Here is a 27618-nt window from a genome sequence, read left to right on the forward strand (position 1 = left end):
ATTTTTTTTTCGGAAGCTCAGTAGTAGAAATTGTCAAAATTTAGAATTTACACATTGTATATCCGTCTTCCGGAATATATCAGAAAATGATTCAGATGGTAATGTTTACGACTGAAAAATTCTCAAGCCTGACCTAGGGAAACATGACAGTTCAGAGGTTTCCAGGAGGGCATGCAACTAACACTGCAGAGGAGAGTCGAAGTTGCCTCGCTGCGGAGCAGTCATCATCTAGAGATACCCATGCTACATTCTACTATGGAACATCAATAGTGGAAGCATCACCGAATGAAACGACAAACATTCACCTTGTGCCTGGTACCTGCAGACCAGATGGTAACTCCAACGAGAGGGGAGGTTTTCAAGAAGAAAAAATTGCGAGATATCTTTTCTAATTTCCATTTTCGTTTGATGGTCTAAGCATGTTTTTTTGGTTAATATAGCCCTGTTATTATTTAACGGCAGAAAGAAAAGCCAGACTTTTTTAAGGGATAAAGAATGCGACCACCTGCATAACATACTCTTTTTTCTTTTAGAAATAGGCTACTGCCATACCTAATAACACTAAAAATAATATTGTTGCGGCTTTAAACTGAAAACCTCCTTTCACAGTCAATAAGTTCAATAGTTTAATGGGGAAAAAATTAAATTTTAATTAAAAATTTCCAAAGCATCTGCCGAGAAAGGAAAAGGTTTCTTTTGAAAAAATTGCTGTACCCCTGAAATTTTGCGGCCCGGTGCGACCGCACCTTTCGCACCTCCCCCCCCCCCCCCACCAAGGCCGGTCCTGATCGGAGACTAGTTGGGAAAGGGCAGCATAAATGAGGGAAAGAGGCTTGTCCTTTAGTTTACGATGTTCTTTCCCAACTTTTTTTTTCGCAGATTTTTGAATTTGCAACAACTTTCTAATTGGGTTTTTCAGGACAAAACTGAAACAGAGTAGTTTTTGGACGCATTTTTAGCATTTTTCAAATCGGAACTATACCTCTACGGCAAATAGTTGATGAGATGAAGGGCGAATTAACAGAGACCCACCCTATATAGTAAATCCATGGTCTATCCAAAAAATGAAAGAAAAAGTGAGAAAACGTGCATTTTGGCAATTAAAAAAAAAGAGGTAAAATTGACATACATGTCTCTATCTTGCATAATTTCAAAAATTAATCTTTTAACAAATTTTTCATAAGAATTTTCAAGAAAGGTATAGAGAGAGAGAGATCAATAATCTGAATTTGAGGGATGGAAAAACCAATAAAATTTAACATTGTCATTTCAAAGCTAGAATCAAAACACTGAAAGGAAAAGTTTAAGATGCGTTGAGTTTAGAAGCAAATAATGTGCCAAAAACCCTTTTTGACTGAGGGTCCATTTCCTAGATTAAAATACGTAGAAATATATGATGGCTCATCTCTACGAAGTATAGACACAAATGTGGTAAAAGTAGCATTAGTTTTAAAGATGTTATCAAAGACTTTGAGCTGGAAAATGTAGGAGAAAGCTTAAATAAAGTGAGTGCTCAGAAATATTATCCAGATCATATATTCAACCTTAGACACAGTCACGGATCCACAGCGATGAGTCAGGAGGGGTGGCTAATTGTGTAAGATTGTCCTGTATTTTACGGGACAGGGCAAGTTTTACCATATTATCCGGATTTCGGGAGAGGTGACTACCCCCCACCCTACTTCTGGATCCACTGCTGGTCTTAGATTACCTTATATACTCGTGTATAAGAAGACCCCCCCCTCCCACTCAGTGCTGGATTAACCCAGATGAAGGCCCCCGAAGCACTCAAGTGACTTTGTTAACCCTCCCCCAATGACAATTAGATTTTTTTGCAATTTTCTAGCACAAGTATGCAAATTGATAAACAGGTATTTTTAAAAGGGGGGGGGGGGGTTTCAGAAGAAGAATTTTTTCCCGTGCGTGTGAGAGAGATGCCACGGCTTGGGAGCCTCGAGTGCCGGAAAAGCCTTGTAACAATTAGATCTGGTTGAAATTTTGGAGAGAGAGTGAGCATGAAAATTTTGCGGTAAGCAGGTATATATATAGCTAATGAGGGGGGGGGGGGGCAGAAAAATTTGTTTTTCCTCTGGGGGGGGGGGTGCGGTCTATGATGCTGTTGAGCCGACTCTGGGCTTACTTTATGAAAATAGAGCAAAATTTCAATCTTGTTCGAAACTAATACATAGTGTCTACTTTTGCGGCATCCTTAGGGCCACACTTTTTGAAGGATCGGATGATAATTTCGATGGAAACGGAATTCCACGCCTCATGTATCCATCGGTACACTAGACCAATGTAAGATTTCTTCAGGGTACCACTTTTTGCAGTTTCTTTATCATCGGAACTCATCCGTTCGATCCACAAATCCCTCAAATGGTCTTTGATAGGCTTGTGCGGAATGCAAGGGATGTTACGCCGAGTCCTGCCCTCAGGGCTATTACAGCGGCTTACAGAAGGCCTGTATCTAACGGCCGTATTCACCAACACAGTTTCAACTGCAATCGCAGGTTAAACGATCAGCGATCGACACGGATTGGTTAAAATCCTTAATTTAACCAATCCGTTTCGATCTTCAATCCTTCCACCTGCGACTGCAGCTGAAACTGTGTTGGTGAATACGGCCGTAAAGGCTGTACAATCGACGTTAACCCACCTGGTATCAAAGCCAATGATGTTTTCTATTTCTTAAGCCGACCCCCCCCCCCCTTACTTGAGAAACGAATTTTTCCACAAAAAACGCGGCTTATACACGAGTATATACGGTAGTTACTTCTGAAATACAAAGTTACATTCAATGTTTTTTTTTCATTGATAGATTCAACATTGTGTAAAATATACGTATAAGGAGGGGGCGGCGGCACCAAAATCATTTAAGTGCTTAGGGCCTTCAAACATCTTAATCCGGCCCTGGATGTTTCAATTTGTTCCACTTTATTGCACCATAAAATAAGCAAAACAAACTTTTGCAAGTCGATCGTAGGATCGAAAAAATTTCGAAGTTAAAAAAAAAGTAGACAACCATCGCTAAAATTTTTGAAAAATCGTCAATGGCGGAAAAGATAGAACCAGGCCGGCGCCAGGCATGAGACGGCCGCCTAGGACGGCATGATTACAGGGGCAGAATTTTTTATAACAGATTTATTATGACGGTACTTTCACTATCGGAAATTTTTACACTTCGAGATCATTTTGAAGGGAAAGTGCGAGTGGATAAATAAGCGCAGGAGAATGCAACTCTATTTTCAGTGTTGAAATGCTGCTATTCCATGCTTAATTCAACTCAACGTACCTCCTGCCGGGCCCTTCCAAAAAGTGTCACCTATCTATTGAAAAGATATTTGTGAAAAAAAATTAGGTTCTTTCTCTCTTGTTTAAAAAAAAAAAAAGGATATTTTTCACTCTTTATCAATATTTTACCGAATGACTTTCCTTTCTTTAGTCGATTATAGAATAGAAGAATCTCTATTCTAGGGTTTTCCTAGGAATAGGTTTGTTGCGCAGCGTGAACCGAATTAGACTATTTCGCGCCGACAGAAACGTGTTACATAATCATGCTACGCGTTTGTGTTTTCCTAGCGAGGTGCGTCAGATCAGGGCGGCTATATAAAGTATATGGCTTTGGCATCAGCTACTCTGTCGTGTGCATGCTCCGGTTTGAAGGGAAGGGAAAGAAAACACACAAGAGTGAAGAGAACATCGGCGAGGAGCACGACGCATTTGACTCCTCCAGAAGCAGTTGGCCAATCACGCCTGACGTAAAGCGCTGTCGTGACCGGAATTGCGCTCTGTAGGAAAACAGTCATGCTGTTTCCTACAGAAAACAATAACAGTTTGCTGCTGCAACTGCTTCAACTGTGGGAAAACAACCCCTGGCTAAAGCCGGGTTTTCCTAGGAGCAGGTTGCCTGTGCCGCGCGCAACGTGATTCACCCAGCGCGACACGCCGTCCACTCACCAATAAGAAAAGCAATACGACTGTTTTCCTACAGGGCGTAATACGCCCCACGACAGCGCTATACATCGGGCGCGATTGGCCGACTGCTTCTGGAGGAGTCAAATGCGTCGTGCTTCGCGCCGATGTTCTCTTCACTCTTATGTGTTGTTTTCCCTTCCCTCCAAACCGGAGCATGCAGACGACAGAGTAGCTGATGCGAAGGCTATATACTATAATATAGCCGTCCTGATCTGATGCGCCACGCTAGGAAAACACAAACGCGTAGAGTAATTATGTAACGCGTTTCTGCCAGCGCGAAATGGTCTAATTCGGTTCACGCTGCGCAAAAAACCTATCCCTATGAAAATCCGGCTTTAATCTACTTTTATTCCCGTATTTTTCTTGATAAATTATGGTCGATTCAATCACAAATCTCATGGAATATCCAACTCTAGCGAGTAAAACAGAAACTAATATTTTCATAACAGAAACCAGATATTGATGGAGTTTGTTTATAACATCAAAGGCTTTGAGACTCATCAAGGTTAGGAAATAGGAAGGAATGCGTGTTGCTTGTTGTTGTTGTTTATCACGAAGTTGGAAAGCGTTCCCATTCTTTTTTTCCCCCCTTGAAACGTATTTGAATTCTTTCCAAGAATGTGCTGTCAATATTCATCAATTTAAATATTAAAATCTTGAATGCGAAGTTCTAAAAAACCACACTCCAGAGCGGATCGGGGAAGCGTATAATTCTCTTTTTATAGGTAAAATAAAAATGTATTTGTTTATGAATTTCAAATATCCAGTTCTTGGCCGAGTTCCAAGTTAGCTGCTGCTGCTGCTGTGCGTAATGTCCAATCTAATAATAATAATAATAATAATGGATTGGATTTGTTAGTAAATAATAGTCAGCTGTGCGTTTGTGTATAGGCAATAATAATTATTCATATAATCTTGGATTATAATTGCTTTATTGGATTATCGCTAAGCCATATTTTAAAGTAGGGAAACAATTTTCTTTGTTTATTCTAATCTAAGTTCTCTAGTTTTTTATCCGTTGGGATTTTTAGATCTATGCTTTGTTCCTGTATTTATCAATGTTGATGAGAGAGATTTTATATCATGAATCACTATGTACATTTTTTAACTTTTAATCATGTTGAAAGTTTAAACTTGGTTTCTCTAGGAAGTATTCAATACTATTTTGGGTGCAGTATTTGTGTGGGAGCACTGGTCTTAAAAACTTATGGCATGGCCCGGGGGCCCCTCAAGAAAATGGGGGGTGCTTCACAAAGATGAGATCCAGTTGAAATTTTCAAGAGTAAGCATGTAAATTTGCCTGGTAGGGGCTCAGAAAAATCATGTGTTCTGGGTCTCCCCCCCCCCCCCAATGATGCTTTCAAGAGGGTCCTGTGTGAGAGTAGAGTATCACTGTGGCGTGAAAACGCTGGTAGGTTAAAAAAAAAAAACTGTAGTGTAATTACAGCGTGGGAAGTTTTGAGAATGAGTGGCCGAGAAAATTAGAGTACATTCGGACCTCAGTGCTTGCAGATTTTTGCATGTGTGGTTGCCTTCCCAGTTTTCGGTGAAAACACAGTTGCAGTGCTAATTCCCGTGTCTGAACAATATATGAAATGCATGTGTTAGATAAGCATTTTAAATACCCTTCCTGTGAGGTTTTTATTAGCGTTTATGTCCTCCGTATGCCTCCAACTCCACATTTAGCATTCAGCTGCTTATTCAGATGTTATGCAAACATTTATGGCTCACTACACGCATTGCTCAATGATGATTGTTTAGGCATTCGAAAAAGATGCAAATGCAGAAAATGTTTTACAATCATGAAAATGAAATTTACAGATGCCATTGTTCTTCATTGCTAGTGTTGTCATTCGCATGTCAGCTTTGAGGATCATCAAGGTTGCGTGATGGTCCACCAGCACCTTTACAGTATCAAAACCTTAGCCAGCATGGAATGTCTATTTTCTGATATCCAGTCCACAATGACTATTTATTCCGTATTCCATCAGGATTCATTAGATCAATAGCGTTGCTGAGAATTGATGTTGTTAGTGCAGCCATCAGTTTACTTGATACTACATATTTGTTTGTGGAAGCTATGAAGATTGGAACATCTGATTTCGGAAGAACCTTCGGCTTCAATGTTTGTCCGAGGTGATATCCCTTTATTTCTTGGAAGCCAGCCGAAAAGGTTATGAAAGATATCGTTACACTAGCGGAGCAGGTGGATGGAGAAGGGCTCAATGAAGTGGACGTAGAAAGAAATTGTAGAATTAATTAACAATTAACAAACTCACAAATAGATGGGGGGGGGGGGAGAAGGGGATTAATGAAACTGAATGCTCCTGAAAACCGAAGTGATACCTACGGCATGATGATCAAGATTAACAAATTCATTACGAGCAATACAGAGTGAGGGCTTCGTAAGTTTAAACAAGCAATGGATTGTTATTTTCATGATATAAGCCCATCTATGGTATGTTTATTTATTCACACATGGAATTGGAAGAGGAAGGCTTGTTTCCACACTTTTTCTTTCAAACCGAATGTGGTCAAAACTCTATCGATTTTATCAAATTTTAACCATTTGCTTCAGTCGAAGGGCATCACTGTGTAGGAAGTTACCATACCCCAAAAAATTAATCACCTCCGGAACACAACCCTTGCGAATACCAAGGGACGACTGTACAATAGAAATGAGGGCGACAAAACCATAAATCTGCCTCTGCAAAGAGTAAAGGGGTCAGCTAACAACAAGACAGTATCTGAAAGCATGAAAGTGGACAAATGAGGAACAAGGTCAGTGACCTGGAGAGCGTTCAAGAACGAAAGTAATGAAAATAACAGTGTACAAGCATGAGAGTGACCAAAACTGTGTGAACAACCGAAAGAGTGACCTAGCATCACATTGTTCACACAGAATGCCGTAAAAAGTAAATAATAAACATTGGTCAATTGATCAACACCCTTGATAATCATGCTATAACTTTATTATGTCTTAGAAAAATATATATTATATGCCATGTGCTTTATAATATTAGAATGTTCAAAAACTACTGTGGGGAAAACGCTATGGGGGTCACACACAACCCCTGCCGTCTTTCTATTGTTAAGTACAACTCAACTATGGAATTACGTGTGGGTTAGATCAATTTAGCTATGGAATTGATGGATTTAACGCTTGTTTATTTCTTTCATTCTTAGGATTGAGTCATGCCAAGTTGTTCGTTCTCTGAAGCTCTCGAGATAAGATACGGAGAAGATGTCGTGAACAATCCGTCGGAGCCCTGTGAAATTTTTGTGGTCGGAAGCTTCCCTGGCAGATCCAGCCCTGGGGGAAAGCTCTTGTTGCCAAAGACGTTGACGTTGAACTGCTGTGAGATAAACAGGGCTGGCTCGCTCCGCACTGTCGAAGAACTGTGTGATAATGTCGAAGAATTGGATTTGGCACAGAATGAGATCTCAGATTTAAATGAGGTAACGATTTGTTCACACAAACTCTGTATGGCAACAGTACAGCTAGAGGGCGGGAGAAATAAGACTTAGCAGTTATTGTTCACATATAGGCCTATATGTTGAAAATTTTTAACGCCACTTTGATATTCATTATTTGTGTCAATAATTTGATTTCTGAAATTGTTTGCTTGTATTGCTGCTGCTAATAAACCACACGTGCACCTCGTCCATGTTCCTCTGCGGAACTTCTAACGGATTGCTTCATGTTGGAATGTATGTGTAGTGAACCTGACATGAAGTTTATTTCTGTGTGATGCTTGCTATGTGCAGTGCTGCCATTAATTCTTCTAACTATGAGTGAAGTGTAATGATTGAATAATTGTGTTGTTATAGGCATGTTGCTCTCTTTGGCAAGACTTTTTAACTGGGATATTGGCTCGTATTTGTGACAAAGTTGGGAATTACAGGAAAAACAACTTCAGTCGTCCACCACTGTGGTGATGGTGGGGTTCAAACTCGGGCCCTCGCAATGGGAGTTCGTTGCTATGATCACTTGACCACCACAGTGGCTTCTGGTATTGCTATGATTCAGTGTCCTTTTTTCTTTCTTCTCTTTTTTTGCCCAAGTGGCGCAGTGGTAAGATACTCATCTTCCATTACGAAGGTTACCGCCAAGGTCTACTGGTTTGAATCCAGGCAAGAACATGAGAAACAAGTTCTTTATCTATCGAGCCTGGGGCAACCACTGATAGATAGTGCCTTCATTTCCCACTCAACTCTCCACTGGTTAGTAATTACAGTATGACAATGTATGACCAGAGTTGGAGTGCGGTAAAGTAGTGTTCTTTTTGAGCTCACAGGCAATAAACATTATGACGGCTTGCCATTTATCCACATGGGGTGGTTTTTTAGCAGTAGCAGCAATGCTGTATAACAAGACAGTGAAACAGAACCAAGCCACATTTTTTTTCAGATTTATACCACAAGTAAGTGAAATGCATACCCTCCACTCAGAGCAAATAAACTCTCCCTACTCCCCTTCCCCATAGGCGGAGATAGACTTGGAATTCTGGGGGGGGGGCACGATGATGATGATGTCAGTTCATATATAAATTTATACATTAGATCAGTCGACTCCACCTTTGATGCTGGGGGAGGGGGGGGGATATGCCCATGCCCCGCCCATATGTGTGCATGATGATAACAGGAACAGAGCAGTTTTAAACGAGCTGCTTGTGGAATGCAGTCACAATGTGTCTGTTAATGTTCAATGCTCTGGTTAATAATGGAATGTGCTAGCAGGGGCCCCGTCATTTAGGGGAATAGGGGGAGTGGCAATTACCCCCCCCCCTTAACTTCAGAAAATACATTAGAAATGGTATACATCATAGTTTTTCCCAATCTTTTTGTTCATTGCTCCCTTCTTCAGAATTTTTTTTCTCTCATCGCTTCCCAACTCAAGCGTTCTCATAGGATCTATGTTATACCCGTAGCTTCTATCGCCGCCCTAGACAATTCCATCGCCCACGAGGGGGCAATATTCCCCACTTTGGGAAACACTGGTATATATATCTATATGCAAATATATATATATATATATATACACATACATACATTGAGTATATGTTCTTTGCTTCCCCTCCCCCCGGAAAAAGCTGAAATGGTGGCCCTGTGTGCTAGAGGTTTTTTTTTGTTTTTTTTTTTATACCGAGCACAACTCAGGTCTATCGCCATGGGCAATTTACTACCTAGTGAGTTGTGCCGGAAGTGTAAGTATGTGTACCTAACTGTCTGAGTGCGTATCTAGTGTTGTGTATGATTTTTCAGTGCTGCCATCTATATCTCAGAAGTGAAGTGAGTGAAGTGTAATGACTGAATATTTGTACTGTTTGTAGGACTGTTGCTCTCTGTGGCGAAACTTTTTAACGTTGAGATCGGCTCGCATTTGCGCCTGGAAGTTGGAAACCACAGAAAACCAACTTCAGCCGACCACCACTGTGGTGACAGTGGGGCTCGAACCCGGGTGCCCGCGATGCGAGTCTGTCACTATGACCACTCGACCACCACAGCGGCTGTGCTAGAGGTTGCAATACAAAATTGGGTAAGAAAACCAAAGCTGAAACGGCAATTGATCAAGTGCTGTCATGGGTCACCGGAAGAATAACAGTTCGGCAGACCACCAACAATGTGAAATCTATGGTGATTCTGATTCTTGCCTATGATTGGGATTGTGTTATTGTGAAGCTTGCTGTTCCCCAAAGGCATACAGTTAATGCTAAGTATTATTGTTTAAAATGAATAGTTCTGTGAAGAAAACGACACATTGATTTATGCATAACCTGGCCATCGTTCTGCACAACAATGCAAATAAATGTGCATGTGTTTTGTTCAGTCGCTGGGACTGGGAAGTGCTCTATCAACTCCCATACTCTTTAGATTAAGATACCTGTGACTTCGATCTAATCACTAAAATAAAGGAATAACTTTGTCGGATTCGCTTCTGAACAGTTGAAGATGTTCTTCAGGCAATAGATTGCTATTTTTGCACGATGCAAAGATTAGGCAGTGCCAACAGTATCCATAGGCTTCAGCATTGCTGGAAACATGTTGTATGCAATGTTAGACCGAAGGCCTGTAAAACTAAGAACCATGTATAATGGTTGCAGCAACTAAAAAAAATCAACCAATGTATTTTAAACCTCTCGTTATATAGGCAGAGCGGCACTCATTTGTTGCAATCAGCAGCAGCATACGTTAGAAGCATATCATTGAGTTTGGGGGGGGGGTACATGTGTAACAAATTTTTCCACCATTCAAGAAAAGCACCTTCACTTACCACTCACCTCGGATTAATGTAAAGCCAAATTATACCGGGGGGTACTTCAAGTAGGTTCATTGATTTGACCTTCGGTAGCATAGCACCATCTGTCCCCCTCCCCCAAGCTCATCAGCAGACAAAAGGGAAGGAGAGGGAGAAAAACTCAATTCGAGCACTGTTTCTTTCGCCCGAGCCTATGTTTTAAAAAATGTGACAATTCCATATTCGGCAACTTTCTGCTGCTAAGGAATTGATTTTAAATTCCAGTCAGACGAGGTTGGACTGAGATCTCGGTCCCCCCCTCTTGCAGTGTGTTAATAGTTGATTTATTGTGGATTTGCATGATTAATTTGTGTTTTTCCCCCTGTGATTTTGTAAATTTTTTTAAGTACAAGCTTTTACATACATATTTCAGATCGATAACCTTGTACGTTTGATGCCAAACTTGAACTTCCTCAACTTGAGCCACAACAACATGAAAGCAGCTCAGCCAGAAGTTCTCACAAAATCAGAAACGCTCCGCAGCTTAGTCCTTAACCACACATATGCATCTTGGGAAGTCATAGGCTGTTTCCTCGATGCCATGCCAAAGTGAGTGTTTCTTGATGCCATGACTGTCAATATTTAGAATGCCAGTATTGTGCACGGATATCAGTGGTTTCATTGTTATCTGTGGAAGTTTTATTTGCATTATCTGTTGTTTAATCTTGGAGGAAAAAAAATAGAAATTGATTTCTCTCGTTCAATCTCCTATACCTTTATGATTCACAGCATACAAGAGCTTCACGTGAGCATCAACGACTATTTGTCAGTGGATGTGGATGATTCCAAGGAGTATCCGAACCTGAAGCAGCTGTTCATGTGTGGCAACCCGCTGCCTTCGTGGGATGAAGTCCTACAGATCGACAGAGTATTTCCATGCCTGGAGTCACTGATAATGGCAGACACGAACATAGACCAAGTGCCTGACCCTGCACTATGGAAAGGAGCTTTCAAAAACCTGATGAGCCTTAATTTCAACAACGCACCTCTAAAAGGTTGGACAGATGTAGAAAGGTTGAATAGTTTTCCGAAACTCGAAGACATCAGGTTACAGGGGATATCTGTTCTTAATGTAAGTTTTTTTTCTATGTTAATTGTTTTCACGCAGCGATACTTCAGTAAATTACTCGAATACATATATCAATATTTTTAAGCGGCTTATACAAAGCTGTTGCGTTTCTAAAAAAAATATATAATTTTTCTTTGAACAGCAAAATTTTTCAGTTTATGAGCATAATTTGTTCCGTAAACCATGCTCGTAATCTGAAACACTCATATAACAAACCAAACTTCTCCATAGGAAATAATGTCAACTCAAATGATTTTGTTCCTGAACGATCTCCATCACACCACCTCCTAACCAGATCATGGCCAGCCGCTCTGTCTCAGTGAAGAAATTTTAGCAGGTGGTCGAAGACCTTTGCTATGCTGGGAGAATGTGCGAGTATGTGTTGTGAACCTAACGTGAAGCTTGTTTCTGTGTAATGCTTGCTATAGTGCTGCCATCAATTTTTTAAAACTATAAGTGAAAGTGAAGTGTAATGATTGAATAATTGTGTCGTTGTAAGCCTGTTGCTCTCTGTGGTGAGACTTTTTGATGGGGAGATCGGCTCATATTCTTGCCTCTAATTTAAAAACCACCAAAAACCATTTCAGCCGACCACTACTGTAGTGGCGGTGGGGGTTTGAACCTGAGTCCTTGTGATGCAGTTCATCACTATGGCCACTCAACCCACAGCGGCATCTTCATCACACCATTTGCATTCATTTTCAAAGATGTTAACGGGTTGATTTGTTTTACCATATTCTCCCAAATTAGCCAGCTTGCAGCAATGTTGGGAAATTTACCACAGAGTTCCAGATAATTCGTAAATATCTGGACTCAAAGAATCGATCGATTTGTGTCCTGTCTGTTCTCTCTGGATTTTAGGATCATTTCTGTTTTACAAAATACGTTCAGATGTCTGCAAGTTTGTGTTTGCTTTTTCTGCCACAAGTCTTGATTTATTAAAAATCAATTGGGATTAATAAGCATATTTTCTAAATCGGGGTGGCCAATCTGAGGCACGTCATGGTATTGGAAGTGGCACGGGAACCCTTTTCAATAATTTAAAGAAATTCTCTCCAACTTTTAAGCAATTATTATCTTATGAATGATGGTCTGGCAGGCTGCCAAACCTTTATCGCACTTTTAAAATAATAATAATTGTACAATGGCTTTCTATTCAATGCTGTATTTCCATTCGGTTTTTCATCTTTGGAGCATGATCGTGTCCCACGTGTACGAGATTCGGAATCATCTACATGGGTGGGGGGGGGGGGGAGAGAACATGCATTGTATAATAAATTTACATTGTATATCCATGAATTATTGGGAGGGGAGGGGCGAAGCTCTCTTACAAAGTTTATTGTACAAAATTGAAAACAATTTAGAACTCAAAAGAGGGACAAACCGAACATCCTTCTGAAAATAAGACAGTCAAACAATATTCTGCAAGAACGAAGAGAATGCTTTTGCCCTGTAAAACAGGAGTATGGTCTGCGTGTTAAAATTTTAGAGTGACACGCGCATCAAAAATAATCTTGATTGTGGCGCATGGCTTCTGAAAAGGTTGGCCACCCTTTGCTCTAAAGCATATTCTCTAAGTTTCAAATGCTTCCAAGAATACGAAAAACCATGGTTACGAAAACCACTGTTCACCATGGAGACACCCAATAAAGTTTGGTTTTGTCTTCTAAAGCTCCCATCAAATTCAATGTGAAACAATTCATCGGTTTCTATTTAATCGACTTGTTGAAAAATTTGATCAAAATATTGATTCAAATATTTTCAAATTCAGTCACTTATCCAAAATGTTATGTGTGAGAATATAATTTGTAACAGACATCTAATCGGGTTTTTTTTCAAACAAATCACAAGTTAATTCACAATCTTTTAATGGAAATTTTTAATTGGATTGATGGAATCGATTAACTCAACTAAAATTCTCAACAGCAATGAAGAATTGATCGATTAGTTGACCTTATTAATTTGACCAGCCCTAATAAATACAATATGTAGCACAGTCCAAGACGCTCACTGTTGGCTTTTGCTTTTCGTTATTAAGTGCCAGAGCATTTAAATATTTAATGAATAAGCATTTACTTTCACATTTTAACTTTCTAGCAGGCATCTGCTCGCAGGTTGGCACATTTAGGCTAATTTTTACAAATACCCCAATACAACAAATTTTTATTCAATGAATTCCTCGATTTAACAAAGTTTTCTAAAATTCTGACAAAAATAAAGATCAAACACATATATAGATAACAAAACTCTCGATATAACAATTTTTTTTTCAAACTGTTCCTAAATTTTTTTTATTATTTCTCATGCAAAAAACACAAAGATTTGGCTTCCCAGGATTTAACCTACACCTCTTCTTTAGCAACAAACGAAAAACAGGAGTTGTACTGCTTCTTTTTAAAATAAAGGAGAAAATAAAACTATTTAGAGGGTGCGTGAGAAGGCTTCGGTAGTCAATTGGTGTACACCAATACTATAAGGCATTGTGCTGTGTTGTCCACGGGTGCTATGGGGGAAACAATCATTCCCCCCCCCCCAAGTGAAATGCGATAATTTATGAAATTTTCTGAACTTCTGTATGGTAACACTGCATTCAATCAATACATTGAAAATTATGTGTCTCAAAATTTTTGATTAAATAAATTCAAGAAAAGTTCGACTAAAAAACGGAAAAAACAGCAGTTTTTCAAAAATGTTGGAACAGAAGAACCAGGACAAAATGCAGACGCATGATCACTCCATTCACAATGAATAATTTTTAACTATTTTTAAAATCACCCCTCCCAACAGTGAGCTCTAGATCCACCCATGGTTGTCCGCATTTTTAGATTTCAGTAAAGAAACAAAGTTACTTCAAGTTTTTCTTATGTCTTGACAAGCAAAGAGCCATGGGTCATCCGAAGAGGAAAGCGTTTTCGGGTTTGCCCAACACTAACAATTTCCAACAGATTGTTGGACGTAACAAATAAACACCTATCAAGTAATTTTTTCATGCATCCTGATTGTATTCTCAAGTTAACAGTTAATATATATATATATTTTTTTTCAATTTTTGTCAGAAATAAGTTGTAAGAGCAACCACAAAGTAAGTAGCTTTTAAAATTTGTCATTTCTAGCAGAGCAGCCATTTCAACTTTTTCCGGGGGAGGCAAAGAACATGTAGTCAATGTATTTTTAGTGTATTTTCAAAAGCCAGTGGCCTGACCCCCCAAATGACAGGCCTGATTTCTAGTGTGTTTATGGTCCTGATCAATTTGGCCCCGATTTATTAAATAAATAAAAAATGCTTCTTATTCGGTAAACTGTGGTTCAACTTTTTTTTCTCCCCATTTGTAAGCCAGAATAATCATCACCAAAGAGACATCTGTAGGCTAGGCAGACATTTACCTGTGTACACTTTACAGTTGTTATCTGATATTCAGTGAAAGAATCCGCGAATTCTTCGCTCTTCCACATGAAAAAAATTGAAATTGATGTACATAGAAATGAATACATCTCAACCCCCGTTATGTCACCCCGAATGTCGTGCCAACTCCGCTTAGCACCAGAAATTTTCATTGAACAGATCTTCAGTTTGTAAGGATTACATGTGTTGAACTGTGATTCAAATGTAATGCCGAACTTGTTATAGCTCCAAAGTTCTGTGAAATAAATTGGTGGCATTAAATTGGTTTTTGACTGTATATTGTTGAATCTTATTTTGAATAAGATTACTTTCTTTGCTCGTATCATAGTTTCCTGCCCCAAAGCAGAATGTTTAGCACTGTTCTGCAACGAGCCCTCAGCTGACTGGAAATGTTCTGCAATACGTGTAATAGTGTTTTTTTGCACTTTTTCTTAAAATTGTTCTGCAATTTCTGCCATATAATCTATACCAGGTTGTAATCTACAGGTGAAAATTTCATTCATCAATAACAAAATCTAAGAAATGGAAAAAGTTGTTTGTCACGTTCTTGTAGAAAAAATTTCAATTTTTTTTCTTTGCATCTATGCCCCATCTATGAATCCTCAAAAAAAATTTTTTTTAATGAATTTCTGAATATTTATTACTGTTCTAACCACTTGGGGGGGGGGGGAAGAACTGCAAATGAGATACAGTGATATATCAGGGTTATAAGTGCTTGAAACTTTTTAGTGTGTGTGAATTTCTTACATCAATTTTTGCCCCCCCCCCCAAACTAAATTCTCCCTAAACCTTGTTCCGTTGGGGACAAAGAGCTATGAGACAATGTTGAAAGTAGAACATATGGTCTCGCATACCTGAGGTATTTCTGTGCTTAAAAATATATTGCCTAAAATCTGGTCGCAAAACACTGTGCTTATAAGATATTGCTTCGAAATATTTTGAAACTATTAAATTTAATGAATGTCAGTTGCATATATCTAGGCTGGCCAAATTTTCTCGGTAAAAAAATATGGAGAAAATCGCTAGTTGTCACGAAAAATGATGCCAAAAGATAAGCGAAGTTGTTAATTATTGAAGCACCATTGCATTAAAGTCAGTAGATTTAAATCAATTCTATAGGGGGTGGGGGAACATTAACGTGTGACAAATATAGGAGATTAATATTCATATTTAAAGTCATAATTATGGTAACAAAATTTATAGAATTGGGAAAATAATTTCAATAAAGAATAAAAATTCAATTAGGCTGTGTTAAAAATATACGGGAAATAACAGGACATTTTTATGAAAAAGTTGGGATGGCCGAAATTGCATGGAAAATACAGAAATGTCCCGGTAAATATGGGTCATGTGGGTCACCCTACATATACGATTTATTACATGTGCTTTCTGATTAATTTTATTCAAGAAAAATTTTAATACCGTTTCAAACATAAAATGATTTTTGCTTAAATGCGGTTTATATATTAAACTGGAATGGTTATTATTTAAACAAGACCTTTATAACTTGGTGTTGTCTACAGGTTGAATGAGAACTATATAATTGTTTTAAAATTATGTATCTTTAGTAAATTGACATCGCAAACTAGAAATTAAAAATGAGCAGATGTTGAATATAAATTAAGAAAATCCAATTAATTCCATTTTTTTGAAGAAATATGCAAAAATGGTTTTATGGAATAAAACATTTGACTCAATGTGTGTGTATTATAGATAACTGAGACTTGAAATCATTGCAACAATCAACTTTATACTGTTTGTTGTACTGTGAAGTAATCTGGTGGAAAACACATTTACAAATAGGTACCTTCGATGCTGGTTATAATGATTAATCGTCGTTTGGGACAACCGAGGTCGTTATAACACTATACAATTCTTTTGCATCTATTTTTTTGTTATACTAGACATAAATAAATACAGGAAGTATCAATTTGTTTTATGCTTGGCAAAAATCTATTTTTGTCAGTGATTTTTTACAGCTATGGAAAAGAACTTACCAACACTAAAAATTATTGATTATTAAACCAAACTTTGCATTCAAAATTATGTCATTTACATAATAAATCGAAAAATAAATATATAACAATCTTGAATAAGATTTATATAAACAGTAAAATCTTGATATAGTAGAGCTTCGAAAATCCGAGCCCCAAAAGTTCACGTTTTCAGATAATCTGAGGCCTGAAAATTTTCAAATTTCTTTCTTAAGACCATCTTTCTCTCTTTTTTCCTCCAAGAACCCAACTTTATTTTATTTAATTTTTTTGCGAGGTATACCATGTAGTACGCACGTATTATTCAAAACGATCTTATTTATATTTAAAAAAGTAAAAACATGCGCATTAATGCCTCACATGCATAAATGGGGGAAGATGGAAATAAATTTTTGCCATTTGGCAAAAACTGACAAGAACCTATTTTTGCTGGAATGTTTTTTACCATGGTTTTTTTCCCACCTATGGCAAAAACTTTCCAAACTTGCCAAAGAGTATGAACCATGTATATTTTGTGTACTGGACTTTTTAATGTGAATTGTAGGCAGGAAAATATTAGCTTATGAATTAGTCATTTGACAAAAGGTTGTGTTTATATAATGTTCAGAATCAGTCAAATGTTTCTTCTTTTTTCTCTTTTGGCGGTGTAATGTGACCACATTCTTTTTCATTCATACAGGACCTGGACAAAGTCGAAAGGAGGCAACACGTCATAGCTTATTTGCCTTCCATATCCAGATTAAACGGCAGCGCGATCACCCAGAAGGAGCGGGAGGATGCAGAAAGAGCTTTTATTCGCCATTACCTCACGAGGAATAATAAACCGAAGCGGTGAGTGAATGTACAAATACTGCGAAGGGTAAAAGAAAGCCGATTGATGGAGTATTTGATGTCTAAATAAAATCAAGGACTGAGGTTGAGTAAATATAATAAGTAACACAAGATTCCTTGAAAGACTGGTTATGTTTTTAAAGATGATTATTAAGGAAGAAAATTTATCTCTGCCCCCACAGAGATGTTTCTTTCGATGTTCAGCAGGTGCAAACTAAGGGATATAGGGAAAAAGTTTTCCATTGGGAAATCAACTTTACAAAGTATCTTTCCTTGTCAATGCTAAAATAAGAGGCTTTTAAGGAGGCGAGATATCTTGTCAATGTGTGTGCCACTTAAAGTCGTTAATATTTTAGTTCTTGGTTACTTTTCTTTTTTTCCAATAATTGTAAAATGCCTTTTAAAAGTGATTTTTAGCACCTTTTTGCCTGCCTATTGATCACTTTTAGAGCCTAAACTTTGGGGCTCTAGTGATTATAATTGAAGTTGTGATTTCAAAATGCTATAATGTAAGAACCACTGGTCGGAATGACTTGAAAATTTATATGAGTACTTTTGCAGCAATGGAAATTTGTTTGGCGAAGAGAAAGAAAACTTAAAAATACTTACCAATAGGTGGCACTGCACTTGTTAGACACAAAGAGATTTGCTCGCAGAATGAATTTCACTCACAGATGGTGCTGTAAAATGAAAAACTTGACATAACACATAAAATGTAACACAAACAGTGCATAAGTAATGTTTATGACAATTTGCCTTACATAAAACGATCACATTACTCAAAATGAGTGCCCTCTTTATTGCTTGGACTACATTTAAATGGGAGAAAGGGTGCTAATGTTGGAATATGGTAGTTTTATGCAACACAAATTGTCATAAACATTAATTATGCACTGTTTGTATAGCATTTTTTGTTGAGTTTTTCGTTTTACAGTGTCACCCAGGAATTGATGGCAGATAGCAGCACTACAACCATTAAATTTAAACAACTTCACATTAGGTTTATAACACTTACACACACATTCTGGCAAGTACTAATTTGATAGAAATTCTGTAGAGAAATGTGTACAAGGTATATGTGTGTATTTAAGTAGTAATAGTGCCACCTGTGAGTGAAATTTGAACCTTTTTTTAATTTAGCCAAAAAAAAAACAACAAAAAAACTCTGGACTGTGATAAGTATCTTAGTAAAAACTGCACCTTTTTATACCTATTGGTTGATTTGTTATTAATTTTTAGAATGTGACAGGGTTGTTTGGTTTAAACCACGGTTTTTACCACATTTTATATCCTTGGGGTACATTCTGATGGTATATCTTTAAATGACAAAAGATTTTATTAGTGGTTTTTTTCAAAAAGTCTCATAAAAGTGGCCAGAATATATATATATTTTTCATATGAAGTATCTTAGTTATTTAAAGTTATATACAAAAGCCAAAATTTCTCATTCTTACAATATTTTCTAACCTTTTGCTACATTCTGATGCTCTATCTTTAGCAAATTCATGAATAAGGATTGCATCATACATCTAAATGTAGTGGTGTATTATCTCACAGGGTTTCTTTTTCCCTTCACAAAGAAGCAGCAACAGTAGTGACATTATTATGCTAGGGATAGGTAGTCTTATAATCCAATAAAGACACCAGCTGTCCTTAAAGGACAAAGACTAGTGTACTAGTAGTTACATTACCTCACATACATTTTCATTTTCTTTCCCATAAGAAGTAGCACATCTCCTACTGTATATCTCCCAGTCTTAATAGTCAATAGTTGGTTTTTTTTTAATACTTTCACACTGTTAACCCCAGTTAATCAAGGTTCTACTGTATAGTAGTAACAGATTTATGAAAAATAATCAGCTATATACAGGGTGATTATAATTTAAGTTTTGATTCCAAAACTATATAATAAGTACTGATCGAAATGATCTGATGAAAATTTGCATGGATACTCCTGAAGCAATGGAAGTTTCTTTCGCAAAAGAAAGAAGTGCAAAATGTGCAAGTAGATGATGCTGTACTTGGCCAGCAGTATAATCTATTTTGTGCAACCACATCATTTCGGCACTTCCACAGCATCAGTGTGTGGATAGAACTTCTATCAAGATGCGCATTGCAATACCAGCAAAGCAGCTGCTGAAGACCCATTTTGACAGGATGCACCTTAACCCTTGCAACTTCTGGCTGTGGGTGTGGCTCAAAATGTTATAAACAGTGGTCAGATTGCAAACTTTGGTGAATTGCAATCTCCAGCACATTCTCTATATGTTAGAAGTTCCTCAGGAATATTAACCGGGGGAGGGGGGGGCGTTTGGTTTAATAAAGCTGAATTGCAAGCACATCCACATCATGACCATGGCATACTCTGATTCTGTTGTTGAACAACAATTTTTGTGCTTTCAACCTCAGGTTGGACAACATATTTAACATTTCTTAAGTAAGTTGTAGTTATTTGTTCAATTATTTCGTTTTTTGTGATGTTTCCATGAATTAGGAAATCGTGGAATGCTATAATTATCATTTTGCCATGACTGGCTATCATTTCCGTTCTGCAAGCAAATTTTCCACGTTTTGGATGTCATTAATTTTACATTTTTAAGTATTTTTTCCCCTTTACCAAATAAAATTGCATTTTTTCAGGAATATTCATGTCAATTTTCAAGTCATTTTGACAATCGTTCTTTTTTTACAGTGTTTTGAAATCAGAACCTTACTTATAATCACCCTGTATATCGTAAATCATTGCTAATTAATCTGCATTATTTATGCTTCATTAAATACATTATATTCACTTAATTTTTATTACTTTTTGCAAAATAGCTTTCTAATTAAGTATACTGAAAGTAACTGGAGAAAAACCTTCATATACTATATGATTAATAATAACATAAAAAGAGTTTTCAAACACACAGTAATCCATTGAGTTAAGCAAAAAATAATTAAATTGCAAAAGTTGGTTTTTATTAAAATGTAATAAATATTTATTGATTAATTAGCATGGAATAGTGTCAGGGTTGGCAGGTTTTTGACACATGGCAGTTTTTGACGCAGTTTTAAACCGCAGTTTAAACTGTCACGTCAAAAACCCCTCCGTCAAAAACTGTCAAAAACCTCAAATATTGCTTTTCGATATAAAAATTCCCAATGAAAATGCACACGTTAATTGCATGTAATGTTTAAAGTGACTATGTTATACAAAGAATAAATATTTAATAAGATTCTAAAATAATTTTCTACTCCCGACTGAATTATTTTGGACAATATATGTTTTTTTTTTCTTATAAAATTTGAATAAAGCATAACATGAACATTGAAGGGAAAACTGTGGGACGATTTGACATTCTTTGATTCAAGATGATTCTTGACCTTCCAAAATTTCTTCAACTGCTTATATATGCGTGCATTGATATAAACGATCTGCTGTACTCTTTTTACAACAGATAAGTGTTTAAAAAAGTTTATTACATCATGTATGTAATGTTGATTTCTGTTATTATTAAATTATCTAGATAACCACTGATACTTAAAACAATACTCTTATTGCACATAACATTGAAATATATCTAGCAATCAAAATACTAAATTGTAGGACTAAAATGTCATTTAATTTGGCAATGCTAGCTTGTATATGTCAAACTTGGTTTATTCTTACTTTTGCACTATGATATGGTACATTTACTAGTATTTATAATGCAATGGTTTTCCAATTGAAGCTGTATTCAAACGTGCAAAACAAATGCTTTGGGTATCAAGTCTTGTCAGCTCTGCTTTGGTTGAAAATACTCTTTAAAGCTGTGTGAATTTATACACCCTGATCTAAGAAATTTTTAGGAGAAAATAAATGAGTTTAGTTAGTGCATTAACAGATGCTGCATTAGAAATTTTATATGGAATAAAATTTTGGGCAGATCAGAAAATTTAAAATACCAAAATATATATTTTTCCTCAGTAATTATAATTCTGAATATAAAACCCTTTAATCTAAATAAAAGTAAGTATTTTGTTATTTAACATACCTATCAAGTTAACAAAAACTATTTGACATCATTGACAGTAAGATTTTGATAGTTTTAATACAGAGTTAGTTTCTGGGGTCAAAAACCTAACCCTGATGCCCTATCATACATAATTTGAATAAGCAGCTCTAATCCACTTAACAAATTGAACACAGGTAATGAGTAGCTTAGATAAATAAACCATAAAATTATATTTTATATGTTCTAGACTCTTATGTTGAAGAATTCAAAATTGCAAATTATAATTAATATTTTGTTTTAATTATTGTAATAAATTAATGTTTAAAAATAAAACAGTGTAATATGCCAAAAAGTAAGTTTTTCATCATGTTGTATACCTATTATGTTCAAAACATTATCAAAAGGCATTCATTTAGGTTTTTGACGGTTTTCGACAGTTTTTGACAGTTTAAACCAGTTTTTGACGCTTGTCATGTCAAAAACCAAACCCTGAATAGTGTTAATTATAACTAAATAAATAACCATTTTATTTTAGTTAATTATTAGAAGTTTGAATGATTTTTCAGAAATTTCATTGTTTTTAATGTTAATACTATTTAAAACAAAAACCGGTTTAAACCAAAAAAACCCGGTTTTTTAGTTTTTTTCAAAAAAACCGGTTTTTTTACCAACCCTGGAATGTGACCAGGACTTCTCGTCCACCCAGTATATCAAAACATTATTTTGCCAAAGCATTCTTAATTATTGCAATGCCATTTCAAAACACTTCGATCTTGAACTGAAATTGTATTACTTTTAACCTTTAGTGTCTACGAACTGGAAGAAATACATGGTAAGCTAGACCCGTTGGTAGACGTGGACTTGTCACCCAAGAAGACAGCTCGAGTGGACGTGCATTTTGACGAGGAGCTGCTGACGCTAAGTATAAATCTGCAGCAGTCTGTCCAAGAACTTAAGTCTATGCTTAGCAGCAAGTTTGGTGTGCGACCCGCAAAGATGCGGTTGTTCTACGTCGATCAGGATCAAAAAGAGTACACCGGGCCCGATGAGATGCGATACAATGCTAGGAAGCTTCACAGTTACAAAATAAGGGATGGCGATGAATTTTTGCTGTATACCAAGTAGTCTAATGTTTTCCCTCTCTTTTTTAATTCCCCCGTTATTTCTGTGGCATTTCGGAACAAGTTTAATTTTCCTTGAAAACTGAATAGAAACAATGGTTTTTATTTCTTCAGTAAGTAAAATTCGAGAAAATAAAAAGAGGGCATTTTATGTAGATTGATTTTAAAACATGTAGCAATTTCGTAAAAAATTCATAACATGTTAAAAAACCATTAACTTCCAAAAATACAATCGTGTATAGTAGACAAGAACCAAGATATGTGCTTTTATTTTTCATTCATGATCGCAAATCTATATCTATTAAATGTAACATTGTTTTCGGGCATTTTTTTTATAAGACAAAATCTTGCTATACCTCATTTTTATCAATATCATTTGAAGTAAAAGTTACAAGAGAGAAGAAAAAAATTTGTAAACACGTGTTAAACAGTATGATTTGTAGTGGAGTGTCTGAAACTGTGCTTATGTGGAATGTTGAGTATTTGACATAAAATTTGACATTGTAATGTGTAAAAGATTACCCACCAGGTTAGTTAGTTGAGACTTGTTTGAAGAATTCAATCCACAGACAGGAAATGGTAAACTGTTTTGTGAGGTTTCTGTGTGCGGGGAAAGAGAATTATGTGGTTCCAAATTCGGTATAGAAGGGGGGGGGGAATCAGGAGACAGATGTTTTGGCCACACAATAAGTATGCCTCAAAAACCTATGTCAAAGTTATCTTTTCATCCATGATGAAGCATGAGATTGTATTGTTGCTACAATGCAGGGGTTTTTCGCTGAATGCTCTCTCTTCCCCTAGCACATACTCCAGCTTTTTTAATAGTATATGGTGTCCGTAGTCTGAGACTGCTTGAAGGTGCTTTTCTAAGTAAACAGGCGTTCTCTAAATAAGCAATTTGTGGTTTTGGGTTCTTCCCCTCCCCCCCCTTTTCTATCACGCTGTTGCATTTATCATATAACCAAGCAGAGCAAGTTTGGGAGTTTATCTACCGATAATCATGCTTTTTAAAACACTTTCCTGGCTTTTTGTATGAACTAATTGCAGATTTAAGTCTCAAAATAATCAGATTTATCTATCGTTCTATACATGCTGCAAGGATTTTTGTAGCAATATAACTGTTAAGCCTTATGACAAAATCAGCAGTTCTACTCATGGTGTCTGGTTATTCTAATGAATGCAAAATTGGGAAAATTTTTACATTCAAATGTGTAATTTCGGCTGAGTTGATCATCCCATACATACAATGCTATCGTTCATTGAAACTTTTCGGTTTTAGTGGCCGCATTATCAAAAAAATCAGTATACATGAATGTAGGGTTTTCAAACTATCATTAATCTATTGCGTTTTCAAATGTCTTCAAATATTTCCTGCAGCATGCTTCTGTAATCAAAAAACATCATTTTAAAAGGTTGGGTGTTCGCATCTTCACAAGTCATGACCATAACCATATGAAAAATGTCTTCCCAAGTAACTTTGTTTTGCCCGAATTCCCCCTCCCATGATATTATAGTAATTTATCGTAATATAGATGTGTTTTGGTGCTAGAGATACTCCTGTGATGTTGCCATGACAGCTCTGTAGCCAGTCGAGATTTTTAATTGCATGTTGCAATCGTGAGTAATCAAAATATTTGCAACAGGAGCTGTCCCGTTGTAATATCATTGTTATTTACCCGATTTGTTTCAATTCTGTTGTTTGTCTGAAGCTTTAGTTTCTATAGAGAGAATCAAAATGTTTCTTTTTTATTTTATCATAGCATTCCTATTAATCGGTCCTGCATGTTTAATCGAGAGAATACTCCAAATTGTGATCCACGATTAGCATTTCTTGTGTTCTGAAAGCCTTCGGAGGAGGGAAACTGGAGTAACATATCATGGTGTAGCTTTTTTTAGAGGTAAAGTTACAAGCTGCGGAATCTGTACTTTCTGTTCAAACTGATTTCTTCTTCGATATTATGCTGCTTGAAGTGGAGATATCCATTGTTACGTTATATTCTCCCCCGAACAAATATCTTCAGTTTAATACTTGTTATCATGCTTAAATGAATCTTAGTTTTATTTTTTCTTCCCTTCGGATAACCGGTGATTTCGGGGAGTCTTTATGTTAGTTTGTAGTCATTTTTTTTACATCCTCCTGTGATTCATTTCTCTTAACTTTACCGGATCGTTAGTGTATAGCGTGTATTATTTATAGTTCTGATATCTTTATTTTTCTTTTTTTGTATAGTTTATGTTTTGCAGCTTCGATAAATCAGCGCTGTTTGTGTAATTTTCACCATCGGCAATGCATTTAAATTATTTCTGTTAATCAGTTATACTGAAATATGTATTCTTAATCATGAATCGATAGGATGATGTCAATTCAGATTTATCGTTCCTACTGTTGTTTCAACTAAAGTCGAACCCAGATTTAAAGCCACCATCTCTTTTGCATAATTCTAATAGTGTAATGAACATTACGACAAATCTCGATCAAATCCATTATAATACCTATATGTGGAAGATTTGTTCGCTGAAATTTTCTGGTGCTCAATCAGGGTTTGATTGCTTTGTCACAAGTATCAAGAATGTGCAGTCAAACCCAGATTTAAAGCCACAATCTCTTTTGTTTAGTTCTAAAATAATTTGGCATAACGAATCTCAGTCAAACCCGTTATAATACCTATGTATGGAAGATCCGTTTGCTGAAATATTCTTGTGCTCGATCAGATTTCAGTTACTTTGTCACACAAGTATTAAGAATATACCTTAAACCCAGATTTAAAGCCACCATCTCTTTTGCATAATTCTAATGGTGTAACGAATTTGTCATTGTAATGAATCATGCTTAAACCATTATAATCTCTATATTTGGAGGATTAGTTTGCTGAAATTTTCTGGCGATCAATCATGGTTTGATTGCTTTATTGCAAATATCAAGAATGTTCAGTTGAACTTAGATTTTTAAACCATCATCCCTTTTGTATATTTCTAGCGCCATAATGAATTTGGTGCTAGAGTTATGCAACAGAATTGTGAATTTTGTAGCAAATCATGATCAAACCAGTTGTAATACATATACGTGGCAGATTCGTTCACTGAAACTTTCTGGTGTTAAATTGGGGTTCGATTTTTTTGTCACAAGTATCAAGGGTGTACAGAATGCACTAGAGGTCAGTTTTCTTTTTGTATTCTATGAATTATAGTAGGTTAATATGCACAATAAGCATTAGTCTCGCTCACCCTAACATTTCCGGTGATGCTTGACAACATCAGCAGGACAATCCTCTGTAAATGAAAGTTATTTCAAGATGGTCTGTCAGACATGACAATTTGTTGAAGGACATCGTTGTCCCAACCATGATTATAGAGACTATAAATACCCTCTAGCTAGAGTTTTGTACTGTAATTATGTGGGTTGTTCAAATGAAATGCAAACAAAGCTGGTGATGACTCGTATGTTTGATTAAGGACCTAAGTGTCCTATTTGTAGTAAGAGGGTTGCAGCTAAATACTTGGTCAGCCAGGAAAAGGGTGTGCACTCTCACACACACACACTCGTTTTTACACCCAGTGTGATTTTGAAGGGTGAATTTGTTGCTCTGTTTGGTCCAGCACCCGCCTGCTTCTCCATATGGCAATAGGTTCTGCTCTGGGTAAAAAAAGCATAGAAGTGATCGTCTGATAAATGTGCCTGCTGTATACAGCAGCACGTCTGAGCAACAAAGAATATGTGTGTGATGACTCCTAGTAAGTATGATTCAATTCCTATGCAACAGGTGCATCGGAGAATGAAATTCTCTGGCGAATGTGAGGAGTGTATAGGGACGTGAAATCATGACTGGTGTGGAATCCTGGTACCAGCAACAATGAGGAAGGGACGAAAACATCATTTACCCCATCACCAAGAAAGAAGATGAAGAACTAGTTCACCTTTAGCTGATCATGTTGATAGTCTTCTACGATGTCAACACAACCGTTCACCTCAAATCTCCATTAAACAGTACTTGGACATAGTGGTGTGAAAACATGCTCTTTTTCAAACATTTGCAGACAGCTTGCATATGACAATTTCATTTTCTGAAAAACCTTCCTTACATATAAATCAAAGCAATCCACATATTTGCTTTGACACATCAATCACGCCAATAGCGCTTAAAGGTTCTTCAGTATTCAGCGGACACTTGATTCAGACGATGATATCTGTCTTTTTGCTTCCAGTACCAAACCCATGTAGTGCCTGCCGCCTCTAGGTCATATAAAGGGTATTTCTCGAGGGGTTCTAGATCAACCCGTAGAATATTTGAGGTGTTATCAGCACCATATACATTTCAGTTGAACAATCCATATAGATTGAACGAGTGTTTAGAGGTTTGTTTGTAATCACACTTAGGAACGGTATGTCTCTCATTTCTGCACACTGAATCATTGGTGACGTGTACATATATTTTACCCATGGTTGTTTACAGTCTGTTTTATCCAGAGAACTTAGCACAACTGGTGTTTGCATCAACATTTGTTTGATTGGGTGCTGCAATATGTTGGCCGTTGCAGAGATTTTTTAGAATTTTGTCGAAGCGGAATGTGTTTTAGTAGAATGTGTAAATAAGTTAAACGCTCTTTGGTCCAAGCAATATTTTCTGTTCCCGTCTTTCTCTATAAGCAAGTCATTCTTTAGTATATATATAAATATAGATGAATTCCTCACCCACATACACAAACTAATTGGTTTTATTATACACATAATATATATATATATATACTCGTAATTATATTAGCTGTGATTCTGCATGTATTCGGTTCGAACGATTTTAATTTTTCATCCTGGATACAAAAGATGGATTTCCCTTTTTTTTTCTCGTTGTAAGTGAATGACATTGAGTTTCGATATAACAATGTTCTGTAACAGTTACGTATATCCTGTGGATATCATTTAAAAATAAAATTACTGTTTTAAATATTTGACAC

General features: G+C 36.6%; 1 protein-coding gene across 2 annotated transcripts; it reads left to right on the plus strand.

Annotated features, from left to right (window-relative positions):
• Positions 1-4467: 4467 nt before the first annotated feature.
• On the plus strand, positions 4468-27615 carry mlt (tubulin folding cofactor E like protein mlt). Of its 2 annotated transcripts, none has more exons than XM_089248320.1 (6): positions 4468-4700; positions 7162-7434; positions 10647-10822; positions 11003-11345; positions 17419-17570; positions 22354-27615. In XM_089248320.1, the coding sequence occupies exons 2-6, from the start codon at positions 7171-7173 to the stop codon at positions 22670-22672; spliced, it is 1254 nt and encodes a 417-aa protein (XP_089104446.1). In that variant the 5' UTR covers positions 4468-4700; positions 7162-7170; the 3' UTR covers positions 22673-27615. The 2 variants fall into 2 exon arrangements, with proteins under 2 accessions (XP_089104446.1, XP_089104447.1); XM_089248321.1 differs by lacking the exon at positions 4468-4700 and adding an exon at positions 4811-4937 and having other exon boundaries at positions 22354-22821.
• Positions 27616-27618: the final 3 nt, after the last annotated feature.

The sequence above is a fragment of the Pholcus phalangioides genome, unplaced genomic scaffold (assembly GCF_987345545.1).
Source record: "Pholcus phalangioides strain wild (caught in Gottingen) unplaced genomic scaffold, Ppha-v1.0 ptg000020l_1, whole genome shotgun sequence".
Lineage (NCBI taxonomy): Eukaryota > Metazoa > Arthropoda > Arachnida > Araneae > Pholcidae > Pholcus > Pholcus phalangioides.